At 40.4% G+C, this 16,698-nt stretch overlaps 1 protein-coding gene across 3 annotated transcripts in view; it reads right to left on the bottom strand.

Moving 5' to 3' along the window:
- The window catches only part of TLK1 (tousled like kinase 1), a 190,975-nt gene that overhangs the window by 137,855 nt on the left and 36,422 nt on the right, over positions 1-16,698 (bottom strand). Inside the window, exon 1 of one of the 3 annotated variants that reach the window (XM_060621609.3) lies at positions 4,343-4,962. The exons of 1 other annotated variant lie outside the window; for it this stretch is intronic. In XM_060621609.3, the coding sequence (XP_060477592.3) occupies positions 4,343-4,481 (139 nt within the window). In that variant the 5' untranslated portion in view covers positions 4,482-4,962. Of the gene's footprint in view, positions 1-4,342; positions 4,963-16,698 lie in introns of those variants that run through there. One more of the 3 variants, XM_081796367.1, reaches the window with a different exon arrangement.

The following is a 16,698-nucleotide window of genomic DNA, read 5'->3' as shown; positions in this document are numbered from 1 at the left end:
CCTGCCACTTGTCAAATTTTGGTGTAATATCAAAGAAGAATAGACACAATTTCTTTAAAAAGACTATTAAAATACATCATCTTTTCTAATTACCTATCTATATGAAGCTGGATTTTCTTCACAATACCTCAATCAAAATAAATCATAACAGACTGAAAGCAGAAGCAAAATGCAGCTGTCTCCTAATAAGCCAGAAATTAAAGTGATGTAAAACTATGAAACAATGCCACCACTCTCACTCAAGTTTTTGTTTTACAATACTTTTTCTTCATTTAAAAACGTTACCAAGTAATCAGTTTACTATTTTTACATAAGATAGTACTTTTGAAATTATTTCTAAAACAGTAAATATTGATAGGCATATCCCAAATAAAATCTCTTTAGAGTTCTCAGTAATTTTTAAGACAGCAAAGGGTTCCTGAAACCAAAAAAAGTATTTCCCAAGGGCAGATTCCCAGACCTCTAACTATCCTGGGATGCTCTCTTTTCTCTCTCCTCCAATTCATAAATGTGCCTCTGTAAAGAAGGCACCAACTACATATCTAATTCCTAAGCTAAAACCCTTAAACATACAACCCTGTCCTCCAGCTAGTGACTACAAGCAATTAAATGGCCATCTGGTACACCTTTATTTTTAACATCTCCCTACAGGTATTAATCATCCAGAGTCAAATACTTTAATTCTTCTATCTAAGGGATGCAGTCTGTAAATATGAAAATAAAATGAGCAACAGTTTAATTACACTGTGGTATTATCTTTTTAACCAAACTACTTTCACTGTTTACATAAAAATAAAGCAAATTATTCATATCTAGTAAGATGGAACAGAAAGAAAATCCAAGTCTTCTGTATAATCATTTGATTCTTAGCAATAACTTATTCAAAAGTACCCATGTACTGATAGGCAAGAAAAACTCCATCTGTTCTTCTAGCCAATATGACACTAGGTTCCTAGGCCTCAGTAAAGCAAAACTAACCTTTATTTGGAAATGCACTTAATTTCTTCTCATTTCCTTAACCACAGGATTATTAGAAGATAAAATGGGATAAAGATTGGGGCACCTGGGTGGCTCAGTCAATTAAGCCTCTGACTTTGGCTCAGGTCATGATCTCACGGTTCATGAGTTCGAGCTCCGCACCGGACTCTTAGCTGTCAGCACAGAGCCTGCTTCGGATTCCCTGTCCTCCTACCCCCACCCCTCCCCAGCTCATTCTCTCTGTCTCAAAATACATCAATAAACTTTTAAAAAATGGAATAGAGATCACAGGTTTAGAAGATCCAACATGAAATCCAGAGTGACAACTGCTGACTTTCCCAAGGAAAAAGCCTTGGGACTCTTGGGAATAGAAGTGGTCTATCCTCTATCACACAAATTACTAAATTCCAACAAATCCCTAATTCTTACAATATTTAAAGGTGTATTTTATTTGTAATCAAGCAAAACTATATTAATATGAGAATAGAGTGAGAAAGGAAAGAAGAGAGCCAAAATATAGAGCATTGAAAATAATCACAGTATACTATTAAATTTTTGGTTTCAAATATATCAAAACTTCAAAATAATCAATTTTTACAGTTCTGACACATCTTCAAAAACAGCCTATGTTTTTGAACTCCGTGAAGGAGTTCCTCACGTAGCTTTGTACACATACATCCATGTATCTTTTGAGTTTAAATTTTTCTGTTATGTTACATGAAATTGCTTCAATTCTTCAGAAACAAAGTTTGTTTTCACCTTGATCCATACATCCTTTTCTTTTTTAAATGTTTACTTTTTAGAGACAGAGAAAGAGAGAGAGCAAGAACAGGGGAGGGGCAGAGAGGGAGGGAGACAGAGGATCCCAAGCAGGCTCTGTGCTGACAGCAAGAGCCTTACGTGGGGCTCGAACCCACAAACCGTGAGGTCATGATGTGAACCGAAGTCAGCCACTTAACCCACTGAGCCACCCAGGTGCCCCAGATGCATATATTCAAGTTCTACTAATATTAACGGTTCTTACTAACAGTCACCCTAAGTCCAAAACTCCCTCAACTTACATCAACTTATACAATATACTAACGTGCGTATCCACAAAAGATGTTAAACACTTGTTAAAATGAACACTGGGATCTCACTCAAAAGTAAATGTCTCCATCATTATGTCTAAGGTTTCATATATGCAATTCCTATTAGCATTAATGATACCCGAAAGACAATAGCTTCAGAATAAATACATAGAACCCTAGAGAAAATTAACACAGTTTTAACTTACATGCTGGTTGGTCAAAAAGAAATATACCACTGTGGCCACAGAAGTACTTGATGAAATATAAATGTTCACAAAAGCACGTCTTGTTATTTTATTAATAAACAAAAGATTCACTAATTTAGTTTACATAAAAGCCTACTGTAATCCAAACTGCTACAAAGAATTCTAGTTATTTGGAAGCTCAAGCTAAATTATTCTAACCCCTCAGGATTTTCAAACATCAGGAAAATTGCAGAATGACATAGAAGTTTTTTAACTAGAGTTAAAGTAACCTCAGAAACTCACAATCTAGACTTTGTAGCCCCTAAATTACTAATACTGATAATTGATGTTACAGATGAACAATTCAACACTACGTCTTGGCTCAGTGAAATGGCTCAATACATACTTGAGAAATAAATGAATGATAAAAAGGTATAGCCTTTTAAAAAGATGGTCTTTCCCAAGACCATCATTTACTATCACTCATTACACTATTACTGATAACACTATCATTAAGTATCTTAATGAAACTACAGATAAAAATAAAAGCATACTAAAAGCACCAACTGCTCTATTTACAAAATAGAATTTGGAACATTCATTTACAAATTTTCAAGTGCAAAAAGAAAAATCGCCAGATGCACTAAATTTGAATTAATAAATAAACTTTTATCTTCTAATAATCAGAACTCAGTGTTGGGGGTAAGATGGAAAAGGGGAAAATGTCTCTCAATGTACTCAGCATGCTTAATGGATGCCATAAATCAAACCTTTCCATGAATTTTCTGGAGCAAATTCATGCCAATCTTTGAGCCTATTGTCACTTTCACACATGCTCACAGGAACAAGATGACAAAGAATGCTATGCCTGAACCACTAGATTCAGGGCACAAAACACTTGATTAACAATTGTCAAGGCTGAGTAGTAAATATTGACAGATATTTTCAAAATAAATTAACCCCACCAATACCTACATAAACCAAAGCTCCTGGTTTCCTTTAAGGATTCACAAGACTATTGCACTTCCAGACATTTATTGAAAATGTGGTTACAGTCTCCTTGTGTGACACAACTGGGAGTGAACAACCCATTTACCAACTGCTGATGAATACCGCTAAACGTTTTCCCAGACAAAAGAGCGTTAAACGTGATTCCATGCGCATTTCTTCCTCCCCCATAAATGCCTCTTCTTCCAAATTTCATTTTATGTCGTATACTTAAAGTTAAATACAGCAAGTTGAAATCTTGGTCAAAAGCACTCCTGTGTCTTTACTAGCTGTGTAACTGCTACATCTGGTGGCAGCACACTTGCATGCAAGAAACCAGAAAACTTAGAAAACAATTGTAACCGATTTGGTGCGTGTTTGCAGTAACCTTCACGCCGATATTTCCCACAAAACCCACGACCCTGTCAGGGAACAGTAGCCTACTTGCACAAGAGAGATAACGCACCAACACGCAGTGGGTGATGGCGAAGGAGAGAAAGTTGCAACCATCTGGAGAGGGTGGTTTCAAAAGCCTGCCCACGAGTCAGTCTGCCGTTTAAATTGCTCTAAGGGGCCAGGCAGGGGATCAAAGTCGGCTTTGATAATTTAAGCGACTCTCCCCCAAAGGGCAGGGACCCCGCTAGCGAGGGGCATCCTCCAGGTCCCGGGCTGCAAAGCTCGCAGAGCGGGGACCGCCTCTATGGGAGGAGTGCGCGAGGGAAGGGGAGGGGGCTCGAGGATGAATGCTTCAACGGGAGGGAAAACCCACCAGAGACCGGAGGCCAGGAGGTTAAGAGTACTGAGTGTACTAGCAAATGGAGCAGAAAGGGGCTGGCGTCCGGGGGGAGGCTTCCCACCCTAGCAGCACGGGCTCTTAGGAACCCCATGCGAGTCTGCGCGCCTCGCCCCGTCCCCTCCAGCGCTCACCCCCTCGTCCGTCTCCGCCGCCACCCGCGAACCACCACCCACAGCCAACGCACTACCTCCCCGGAGCCGGGCGGCCTCGCGTCCTCCTCGTCACCATCCCCCACCCCGGGGTCGGCGGAGGAGACCCGGGGGGCGCGGGGGCCGCGGCGCGAGAGACCGAGGCCCGCGAGCGGGCGCGGGCGCGACGGCGCTTACCTTCCCTGGGCCTCCCGGATGGCGGCGTGTGATTCAGCAGGGACCTGGCCGCCGCCGCCGAGCCCGGGGTTGGAGACGTGGAGAGCTGGGACCAAGATGGCGGCCCCTCCAAACTTCCACTGCTACTTTGGACACTCATCAAGCTACTTTCTGGGAACCCGACTCCCCCCCTGCGACGGCAGCGGCGGCAACGGCACCGGCACCCGCCTCCGTCATGGCGGGGGCCGCGCTGAGGGCGAGCGAGGGAGCGAGGGCAGGGAGGGGAGAGTCAAGGGGATGGGGGAGGAAACCGAGAAGGGGGGGAGGTAGGAAGGGAAGAGGTGAGGGGAGGAGAGGGGACGGGGAGGAGGAAAAGGGGGAGAAGCGAGGGAGCAGGCGGGCGCGCCGGGGAAGAGGCGGAGGGAAGGAGCGCGGCGGCGGAGGCGTCGAGGGGGCGCCCGGCGGGGTGCAGGCGGAGCGCGGGCTGCGCCGGCCGAGGAGACTTCCGCGAGCGGAACCTGCCGGCACCTCTGCAGTGCGTCGGCCCCCGGCGTCGCCTGGGTGGCGGCGGCGGCGGCGGCGGGCGGTGGGTGGCGGCTGAGGCGGCGGGGTAACCTCTGCATCAGTTACAGGCGGCGGCGGCGTCACGCGCCGCCTGTGCAAACACTATCGCGAGGCTCCTGTGCCTCCGGTAGCGGCGGCGGCCGCGGGAGCAGGCATGGGGGAGGGACCTGCCAGGGGTTGGGGGCGGGGGGGGTGTGGAGAGGGAGCGAGCGCGTAAGGGAGGAGACGCGGGTGCCGGGCGCCCCTGGCGCACCCGCGGATCTCAGCGCGGCGCGGGAGCCCCGGGCCGGCTGACTCGAGAGCGCGGGGGCGGCCTCCCCGCGCCGGCCGGAGGGAGGCGCACCCCGCACGCTCCCCCGCCGGCTCTGGCTCCCGCTCCGTTGCCACCTGACTCCCCCTCCCTCCCGCGGAAGCGCGCCTGGCTCCCGACCCACACCCAGCCTGGGGAGAAATGCTTCTGCTCTCGCTGGGCTGTCCTTCTCAGGAGTTCGATGTGATCATTTCTCAAAATGGAACTGAAAAGTTAAGAGTTGCTTCTTTCTGTCCCCTTTGTAGTGTGCGAAAAAACCTGCGTGCGTCTCCCCGTCTGCAGAATTGTAGTGATTACCGAATAGAAGAGCTACGAAAATAAGTTGGGGGCGGGGGAGGGCGAAAATAAAACTTTATGAATGTTTTCTAAAAAGAATCTTTACCGGTGTTGTGCACTCTGTGTGTGGTGTACAATTCTTTGTTTTAAGACGGTAAGTGGATAATCTGGATAGAAAAAAACTTGATTAATGAATTCACACATTTAGGGAAACTATCCAGTGTTCATCTTGTAGGAGAGTATGGTTTCTAGAAAGTTCCAACTTGTTTTCATGCCGCCGCTGAGTTACGGCTAGAAAATCCCAAAGCAAGTTACAGCATTTGCTAAAATGTATACAGTGTAGCCTTCTCCACACCTTCACACCCACACACAGAAGACACACCACGGATTGGGCATCTTGTACATAAAGTAGCTGTGTAATAGCTCAGGAAAAACAACAAGGTTATTGCTCCCTTTAAGAAACCAAATTGACTAGAACACTAAAAAGATTATGATATAGAGCAACTGTACAGGCATGAGGAAATGGTATGATTACCAGGGGGACAAAAATGTCATTTCTATTTTTTATTTTTATGACTTTGCATTTCTCATAGTAATGTTATGTTCAGATAAACTATCATACTAGAATAGAGCCTTGGTTGTCAGTTATCACCAGAAGTAATTTTAGTTTTCTTATATTTCAGATTCTTCAGTGAGTTCTTAGTCATGTTCTGCATTTCAGACTTAAGAGGTGGATCTCACAAATTAAACAACTTTTTGAAGTATAGCTGATGTACAATAAACTGCACATATTTAAAGTATACAGTATAGGTTTTGATGTGTATACAACCGTGAAACCATTTCTGTAATCAGGATAATGAATATATCCATCAGTCTCCAAAGTTTCCTCTACCTTTGATACTCCTTTTGTACTCCCAACTGCATCCCCAAGTCACCACAGATCTGCTGTCACTTAGTTTGCATTTTCCAGAATTTTGGGTAAATGGAATCATATAGTTTGTACTCATCCAGCTTCTTTTTCTCAACATAATTGAGTTTACTCTACATTGTTGCACTTAATATTTTTGTGTTGTTGCCAGAGTAGCCCATTGTATGAATAGAACCCTGTTTATCCGTTAACCTGTTAATGAACATTGGGATTGTTTCCACATTGAGACCATTACAAATAATGCTACTATGATCATTGGTTTGTGTAGAAGTCTGTGGACATATGTTTTCCTTTTTCTTGGAGATATATCTAGGACCTTACCATTATTAGACTTTTATACCAAAGTACATGCACTCTAAGGGGGAAACAGTTCCTGTAAGGACATGTAGGTAAATATATGCTCTTTCTGTATTTTAAGAGTAAGCTTGGGGCACTAGGGTGACTCAGTCGGGTAAGTGCCTGACTCTTGATTTTGGCTTAAATCATGATGGCAGGATCGTGAGATTGAGCCCCACATGGGGTTCTGCACTAGGCGTGGAGGCTGCTTAAGATTCTCTCTCTTCCTCTTCCCCTACCCCTCCCCCCCCCCCCCCCCAGCTCATGCTTGCTCTCTCTCTCTCTCTCTCTCTCTCTCTCTCAAAAAAAAAAAAAAAAAAGTGAGCTTAGTCAGCTGAGTATGATGAAAAGAGAATAGGACAGGAAGTCAAGATACTTGGGTATTAGTCTCAGCAGATAACAATCCCTCTTGATTTAATTTCCTCACCTGTGAAAAAGGTTAGCACCACTAGGTGGTCTCTAAATCTCCTACCAATGCCAAGACTTCTTTCAGAGCTTAGCTCCTCTCCTGTAGTAAACACAACCCAACCAAAGAGATTTGATGGTGGGTTATCTTCCAACCTTCTCCACAGCTTCCAGTTATCTTTATACCAACCTAGGTTACATTTTATGCTGACCTGCTCCTTTTATTTTAAATGGTAAATAGAGGATCACAGCATATACATAATTCAACGTAGATACATTGTTACAAGTGCTGCCTAGGAAGGACAATAAAATGATTGATTCCTGCATTCCTGTAGTTTACATTAAAGATCATCAAGGCTAACTTGTAAAGAGGCTGCTGCCAGCAGTAGAGTTAACTAAATAAACCGTGGGGTAGCCTGAAAATGGAATATCATGTCATCATTTAAAATCAGATTTTGAAAGAATACTGAAAAAGATAATAAAATTTTCACACTGTAGTAAGTGAAAAGGTGGGTATGATTCCAGTTTGTAAGTATGCATAACAAATGACTGCAAGGGTGCACCCCAAATAGTTCCTAATTGCTAGCCTTGGATTGTGACATTAGATAATTATTCTTTCTCCTTTATGATTTCCAAATTTGGTACAATAAATCATTTTATTTTTTTAAGTAAAGCATAAAAATTATACAAATAGATGGTTTTATAAAATGATTATGATAATGAAAACGTAGAGGGTGAGTAGAGGCTCCCCTGCATCTTGCACATCAGCTAGTACAGAGGCATTCAAAAATTATTTGATAGAGATAGGATGGCTAGAGTGACAATTTACACAATAGGAAAAGGTACAGAAAAGTCAGGAGGGTCCAGATTTGGACAGAAAGGAACACCTGCCACTCTGGGGATGGAGAAATCTCTAGAAAAGCAAGAAAGGATCATTGAAAGGGGAGTTTTGGCAAGCTTCCTTGGGAAAATATGCCCAGAGGGAAAGCCAGCATGAGAACACAAGAGTGAACTGAATAAGTGAGAAGGCAGTAAACCTGCCTAGAAAGAATCAGGATGAGCTGGGGAAAGTGTTCTTTCTGTGAATTGAGTGCTCCATGAAGACAGACTCAAAGCTTTAGTACAGTGCCTGGCACAGACACTCTGTCAACATTTATGGGATAAATGAATGATGAGGATTAGCCGGGATACAAGTGAGGGAGCAATGCAGGAGGGTCTCCTGATAGGTCATATACCAAAGGGGATATCTTAGCTCCCATCTATATACTAATCATAATTTAGAACTACATTTATTAGACTCTGTATATGCTATAGTAAAAATAGTTACAAAGCAGACAAGACTATAGATATAAAAAATGCATTTTATATTTATTATTTGATTCCTTCCAAAGTTGAGGAAATACTTAATGCCCAAGTTCCTTTTCCCCCAACCAACCAGAAAAGAGCCTACAGAATGGAAAAAGTGCCCTGAGTATTCCCCATACAGTGTGGTGTCGGAGCCCGTTCATATTGCCCAGAGAACAGATTGGGTGCATCTCTCCCCAACTCAGAGTTCAGTGATGTCACACTGGTAGCTTGAAGTCAGTCATGGTAAGAGTATTTACAACCCCAAAGGCATCAAAGGCTACAAATCAGGGCTTCCTCACCAGCATACCGCTGCTCCCATAGTGCATACATCATTTCTTTACTGTTCTGTTTCCTCACCTTGGCTAAAAGCCTAGAGAGGACAAGGACCTTGTCTTTCATGTTTACAGGTATAGTCCCAGCATCTAGCACCTGCCTGGCATTGAGTTGACGCCGTATGCACATTGGTTGAGCCAATTAGTTACCCATATAGTTGGTTAGCAAGCATTTGAGCCCCCTGAGCTAACAGCTGTGTTGGCCGCTCTGGGAGAGGGAAAAAGGACCAAATATTCCACCACCCCCTCATATTTCATTGGCCAATGTTTGTGATTTGGTAAAGTTTACTGACCTTGTTAGGGTTGCCAGATGAAATATAATTTTTTCATGGACCATACTAACATTAAAAAAGTATTGGTTGTTCATGTGAAATTCAAATCAAACTGAGCATGCTGTATTTTTATTTATTAAATCTGGCCCTTTTGAACTAAGCAGAGAGTAGTTAATGAGTACTTCCTAGTAAAGTTGAATTCTATGACCTGAAAATTCCATTCCAAAGAATATATCCTAGAGGAATTCTTGCTTGTGTGCAATAGGACATAAGAACAAGAATGTCCATAGCAGCCCAAAACTGGAAACCACCCAGATGTCCATCGACAGAATGGATAAATAAATAGAAATATGTGTCTTCACGCAATAGGAGATTATTCAACAGTTAAAATGCTCACAAGCAAGGCGCCTGGGTGGCTCAGTCGGTTAAGGCATCCGACTTTAGCTCAGGTCATGATCGCACAGTTTGTGGATTCAAGCCCCACGTTGGGCTCTGTGCTAACAGCTCAGAGCCTGCAGACTGTTTTGGATTCTGTGTCTCCCTCTCTCTCTGCCCCTCCCATGCTTGTGCTCTGTCTGTCTCTCTCTCTCAAAAATAAATAAACATTAAAAAAATAATAAAAAAATAAAATGCTCACAAGTATAATGCTGATTTAAAAGAACAAATTAAAGAATGATGAAGTCAGTTTGACTCCATGTATAAACATTCCAACTAAATGATATATTGTTTAGGAATGTATATATGGCAAAACTAGGAAGAGAAAAGAAAAGAGAATGAAAAGCCAAAATCAGAGTGGTTACTTCTGCCAAGGAAAAGGGGTGATGTACTCATGGAGAACAGACAGGGGCTTGATAGATAAGCATCAATAAATGTGCTACGTGTTAAGTTGGGTGGAGGTACAGAGGTATGTTTGTCTTATTCTTTTTATTTAAGCTATGCATGTATGTGATCTACTCTTATATGTACGAAATATTATCTTACAAATGTTTAAGAAATGAAGAAAGCTTTGCCTTCTCATCAGACTGAACTTAGATGCCCACCCTGTCTCCTCTGCTTGGACTCATCCCCAGATTTGATTTCCTTCTTTGTCCAAACGTAGGCACACAGACGGGAGCTCTAAAGATGCCTGTCCTACCATTGCAATATGCCACCTCCATAGTCTTTTTGGTAGATGCTTAGACAGATGACTCCATCACATTGGATTATGAAGAATTCTCATTTTGCTGTGTCCTAACTGCCCTGCACAATTCACAAAGCCTGCTTAAATATTTTGGTTTCCACATCCCTGTAGAGATTGTCCCAGTGTTTTGTGCATTATATGCTAGGTCACACTTCCTCTGCTCTCTCCAGCATTGGAAACGGCTTCCTTCAGGTTTATCAACTTATGGGGGAGAGGGATTGATCTATATGTAACAAAACAGGAATTACTGGATTTTCAAAACTGGTTCACGCTGCCTGAGGTTAAAAAATCATAATCAACTTCAGAACAATATTACCTCCCCAGAGTGCACTAGAGGCTGTCGCCAAGGACATGAGTATTACAACATGTTTACAAAAACAAAGTACAACAAGCAAACAGTACTCAAACAGCAGATTTAAAATCAACAGTGTATCTCTTAACTAAGCCTACTTAGAAAAGTGATTAAGAAAACATATAAAACCAAGTAATCTAGTGTTCTACTTCACTCATTCTGTTTTACTGATTAAATTGAAATATAAATTTATCACATTAGAGGGAAGATCAAAGATTTTCAACACCTTACACTGAACTTTGTTTCTGCAATATGAAATTTTTTGTAGGCACAGAAAGTGATGGTGGTTTTTATAAAAATTAACATCAAACACTCTTGACTTTTTGACAGTATCTTTCCAAATACACAGGTTTAAGATTTACAAAATCAGGTGCCTGGGTGGCTCAGTCGGTTAATTATCTGACTTTTGATTTTGGCTCAGGTCATGATCTCACTGTTCGTGAGTTTGAGCCCCACATCGGGCTTCTGCGCTGACAGTGTGGAGCCTGCTTGGGATTCTCTCTCTCCCCCTTTCTCTGCCTCTCCCCTGCTCTCTCTCTCTAAAAAAATATACTAATGAAGATTTTTTAAAAACCAGATTTACAAAATCACTTAATGCTTTTCCAAGGAATATAAAGTGCTAAATCTTTCTTAATTAGATACATGACAAAAATAAGTAGAGATGTCTATAACCTCATACATATTTAGAAACTTTGAAACACTTATAGAAATGTCAAGGTTTTTTTTTTTAATTTTAATTTATTTAAGTAATCTCTACCCCTAACGTGGGGCTCAAACTCACCACTCCAAGATCAAGAGTCACATGCTCTTCTGACTAAGCCAGTCAAGTACCCCTATAGAAATGTCAAATATTGATGAGAATTTCTTTCCCCTCCAAAAAGAAGTAAAAAATGCCACCATAAAGCAAATAGAGGCTTTCTGAGATGCAAGTAATATTCTGTTCCTTAAGCCAGGTGCTGTTTAGAAGCATGTGTTAAACAGTTTGTGAAAAGTCATCAAACAGTACACTTATAATAAAAAGTTAGAGGGACACCTAGGTGGATCAGTCGATTAAGCATCTGACTTTTTTTTTTTTTACTTTTTAAAAAATGTATATTTATTTTTGAGAGAGAGACAGAGTGCAAGCCGGGGAGGGGCTGAGAGAGGGAGACACAGAATCTGAAGCAGAATCCTGGCTCTAAGCTGTCAGCACAGAGCCCATCTTGGGGCTGGAACATAAAAACCATGAGATCACGACCTGAGCCAAAGTCAGACGCTTAACTGACAGAGCTACCCAGGCACCCCATTAAGTGTCTGACTAGATTTCAGCTCAGGTCATGATCTCACAGTTCATGAGTTCAAACCCCACATCAGGCTCTATGCTGACAGCATGAAGCCTGCTCGGGGTTCTCTGTCTCACTCTCTCTGCACTTCCCCTGCTCACAAACACACAAAAACAAATAATGAAAAATAAAAAATAAACAACAAATAATCAAAAATAAACATTAAAAATAAATAAACAATAAAAAATTAGGAATAAATGAAAAAAAAAACCCCAAAACCCTGGCACTTGTAATTGTAAGTGAATATACACAACACATATAAACACACATTTAAGGGCAAATAAATTGTTGTTTAATGAGAAAATGAAAAGGAGGGTTTTTTTGTTTTGTTTTTTAAGTTTATTTATCTTGAGAGAGACAGAGTGTGTGAGTGGGAGGGGGGAGAAGGAGAGAGAGAGAATCCCAAGCAGGCTCCAAGTTCAGCACAGAAACTGATATAGGGCTCCATCCCACGACCCTGGGATGGTGACCTGAGCAAAATCAAGAGTCAGGTACTCAATGGGGCACCTGGGTGGCTCAGTTGGTTAAGCGTCTGACTTCGGCTCGGGTCATGATCTCACGCCTCGTGAGTTCAAGCCCCATGTTGGGCTCTGTGCTGACAGTTCAGAGCCTGGAGTCTGCTTTGGATTCTGTGTCTCCCTCTCTCGCTGTGCCCCTCCCTCATTCATGCTCTGTCTCTCTTTCTCTCAAGAATAAATAAAACATTAAAAAATTTTTTTTTTTTAAAAGAGGTGCTCAACTGACTGAGCCACCCAGGTACCCCAGAAGGTTATTTATTTATTTTTTTTTTTTAAGGAAAACGTTAATATAAAGGAAAATGAATGGTGGTTTCTCATGAGAAGATAAGAAAACAATATGTTAAAATCAATAAACATACAATGAAATTTCTAAAAGAGCCACTATGAGAAAATCCTCAAGGAAATATCTGCTACTTCACTATTGTTCATCTTGGGCACTTTGTAAAGAAAGTTGTTTGGGAACACTTGATGACCTGTATATTCACTGGTAAAAATAGTTATGGACTGATAAACATTTATTTCAGGAAATACTTATCGAGCACCTACCCTGGGTAAAGCAATTTGTCAGGTGCTGTGGGAGTATAGAGGTGAATCAGACATGGAGCTTAGTGGTGACAGCAAAGAATAGTCAGGCAAATGACTACCATCCCAAGTAAAAATGATTCACACCAAGGGTAAAGTATAGGTAAGTGGGAGAATTTAGAGGCAGGAGAGATCACATTTGAGGCTCCCTAAAAAAAGAGCAATTCTAGCTGGGCCTTGAAGTGTATCAAAAAGTGATCTAATTATTCTTTCCTTTTCAAGATTCAAAATTTAACCATCAGAACCCAGATCTATTCCATAAACAAACTGAAGATATTTTCAGTTTCATACAGTCTTAAACTTTTAGTTCAATCTTTGCTTTTATCTCCCTCCCTTTTTTTTTTTTTTTTTTTTTTTTTTTTGCTTTGCTTAGAGGCCACAACACACTTTCCAATCCCTCCTAGAACTGCATCTTTAATTTAGCATTCTCTTTGCTCTATGGGTTGAGATGGGTTGGGAGAGAAACAAAAGTAATTTTCTCCACTGAAACTAAGTCATCTATTACTCAACATGCAGAAGAGAAACCTTCTAATTAAGTCAAAGCATTATTTTTATTGGTAATCAACAAAAAAGCATACAGGAACATTCTCCCATAAATTGACACAATTTGATGAATCATAAAATCATGAATCACTGCATCATAAAAAGAACTCATGATTTGGAGGATAAGGGTTGGAAATAATTAGCAGAGATATCTAAAACAGACTTTAGCTGCAGACATAGTTAATATAAACACTAATAATGAGAGAAGAATTGGTGGTGCTAAGCCTAATTGAACTATGTAAAATGTAATTACATTGAGATTTTCTTTATAATGAAGGGATTTCTTCTGGGAAGCAATTTAGCTATATGCATTAAGAATCTTTTTGGGGTTCCTGGATGGCTCAGTTGGTTAAGCATCCGACTTCAGCTCAGGTCATGATCTCAGTTTGTGGGTTCTAGCCCTGCGTCAGGGTCTCCCTCTCTCTCTGCCACCCTGCTTGCACTGTCTATCTCTCTCAAAAATAAATAAACATTTAAAAAAATCTTTTTAAAAAATTATTCCTTTGACCCACTGATTTCATCTTGGGAATGTATTCTAAGAAAATAATCCTAAATTAGAAAAACAATGTGATTTTTTTCTCTTTCTCACAAAGACAATCTTTCAACATCATTTGTAACAATAAAAAATTAAAAATATCCTAAATGGACAATAATAAGGGTATGGTAATAACTTATGGCTCATCTACTTTATAGACTATAGTAAGGTCATTAAAACGATTGTGAAGATTTTACAATAACCAAAAACAACTGATTTGCTTATAAGAGCATTACAGTGACTAGCACAGAATATAAAAATTACACATACAATATAGTCTCAATCATATAAAATGTATATGGTAAAAAAAATTGAAAAGAAATATACTAAAATATTAACAGGGGTTTTCTCAATGTGTAAAATGATGGCAGATCTTGTTGCTGGCCTTTGTACTATTGGATATTATCCAAATGTTTTGTAGGAATAACAATTACTTTATGGGAAAAAAAAACCTGTATATTTTCAAATGATTGGATTTACTAACCCAGATTAGATTAATAAAGAGCAACGAAAGGAAGTATTACCAGGAGATGCGGGAAAAAAATGTTTGGTACCTCCTTCTCCATAGAGCTTCCAAGGACTATTGTTTGACTTTTCGTGGATACAATTAAACAAATGTAGATTTTAAAAGTATTTGTGTAAACCTCTAAGGAACCCACTAGCAGAACCAGAGGAATGCCGACCTTCTAAAATCACAGTAGAAAATAAAAGCAAACAAAACCAGGTCCGCAGAGCAAATGACAAAACGGAAAAGAAATAGCATGCATACATGAAAACAGAGGCACAGAAACATGGCACTAGTAGACTAAGCCCTGTAAGTTTAGTTATTAAATTTAGTTTCTCTGTTAATAGAAAAAGATTCTCAGATTGTGTTAAAAATTAAAATCCAATACTTTGCTGCTTATAAAAAATACATCTAAATGAAATAACACAAAAAGACTAGAAAAGACAGGATGGGTACAAATGTAGTAAGCAAGCTTGCACTATATTAGAGATAGCATTAGTAAGTTAAAATAGAATTCAAGCCAAGAAATTTTAAAGGTTATTTTGATTTAATACAAACATTAGATACCCCTTGTGCTTGCAATAGACACAAGCAATTCACAAAGTGGAAAATAGGATTAGTTAATTGTGGGAATGTAGTCGAAACACCACCTCTCTGGTATCTGGTTTTCCTCTCCACCCTGAGCACAAGGGAAAACCATTCCAGGTTACTTGCAGTGAGAGGCGGCCATGTTTCCAGGTATAGACGATAGAACTGGAGCAAAAATCAGGCGTGTCCCATCCAGGCCAGGGATCTGAGAGTCTGTGTGCCACCGGCACACTCCCCTCCTTTAACAGGGATTACAAATGCCACACAATAATGTGAAGCTACAAGATGCGAGTAACATGATCTCCCAGTCACTACAAGGAGCCCAGCTGCCTTATAAGGTGGTAGGTACACTGGCGCTGGACTTTGCATGCAGAAAAAAAATCCGATGTTTTTTTTAACCCTCTGAAATTGGGTGCTTTATTTGTTATTTATAACCTGTCCTGTCTTAATTAATACAATAGAGAAATAGCAAATGGCCCAAATAATCAAGAAATTGAAATTATGGGGTGCTTGGGTGGCTCAGTCGTTAAGCCTCCGACTTCAGCTCAGGTCACGATCTCGCAGTTTGTGAGTTCAAGCCCTGCGTCAGGCTCTGTGCTGACAGCTCAGAGCCTGGAGCCTGCTTTGGATTCTGTGTCTCCCTCTCTCTCTGCCCCTCCCTTGCTTATGCTCTGTCTCTCTCTGTCTCAAAAATAAATAAAACATTAAAAAAAATTTTTTTTAATAAATAAAAAATTTAAAAAACAAGAAATTCAAATTAAACAATGAGGTACCACTTTCCATATGTTAAACTGGAAACAGCAACAACAACAACAAACAACTTTAAATACTAATACCCAGTGCATTGGAGGGAAAAGACAATCTTTTCAATAAATTAGGCTGTCAGATACCCACATGAGAAATATATTCCAGATGGATCGTAGATCTAAATATGAGAATAAAAAATAAATCTTTAAAAAAAGAACATAGGGAAATCTCTTTATGACCTACAGGTAGGCAAAGGTTTCTTAAATAGGACATAACATGTGCTGACCATAATGAACAAATTTGACAGATTAAACTATATTAATATAATCACCCAAAGACTCTTGATCACCAAAAAACTCAATTTAAGGTAATGAAAGCAAACATAGAGTAGGAAAATATACTCTCAATACATATATCTGTAAAGGACTTATATTCAGAATATGTAAAACAACAACAACAACAAAAGTGTCCTACAAATCAATAAGGAAAAGACAAACAATATAGTAGAAAAGTGGACCAAAAAACTTGAACAATTACTTCACAAAAGAGAACATCCAAACGGCCAAAAAACATATGAAAAGATGCTAAACATGTTTAGTTAATGAAGAAATGCAAATTAAAGCCAATGAAATGCCACTCACCAGAAAGGCTAGAGTGAAAAAGACAAAATGTCAGCTAGTACGTGGAGCGTTGGGATCTCCCACACACTGGTGGGAGTGAAAAGTGATACCCTTA

The sequence above is a fragment of the Panthera onca genome, chromosome C1 (assembly GCF_046562875.1).
Source record: "Panthera onca isolate mPanOnc1 chromosome C1, mPanOnc1 haplotype 2, whole genome shotgun sequence".
Taxonomy (NCBI): domain Eukaryota; kingdom Metazoa; phylum Chordata; class Mammalia; order Carnivora; family Felidae; genus Panthera; species Panthera onca.
The sequence above is the reverse complement of the archived record's forward strand: the minus strand, read 5'-3'. Positions and strand labels throughout refer to the sequence as shown.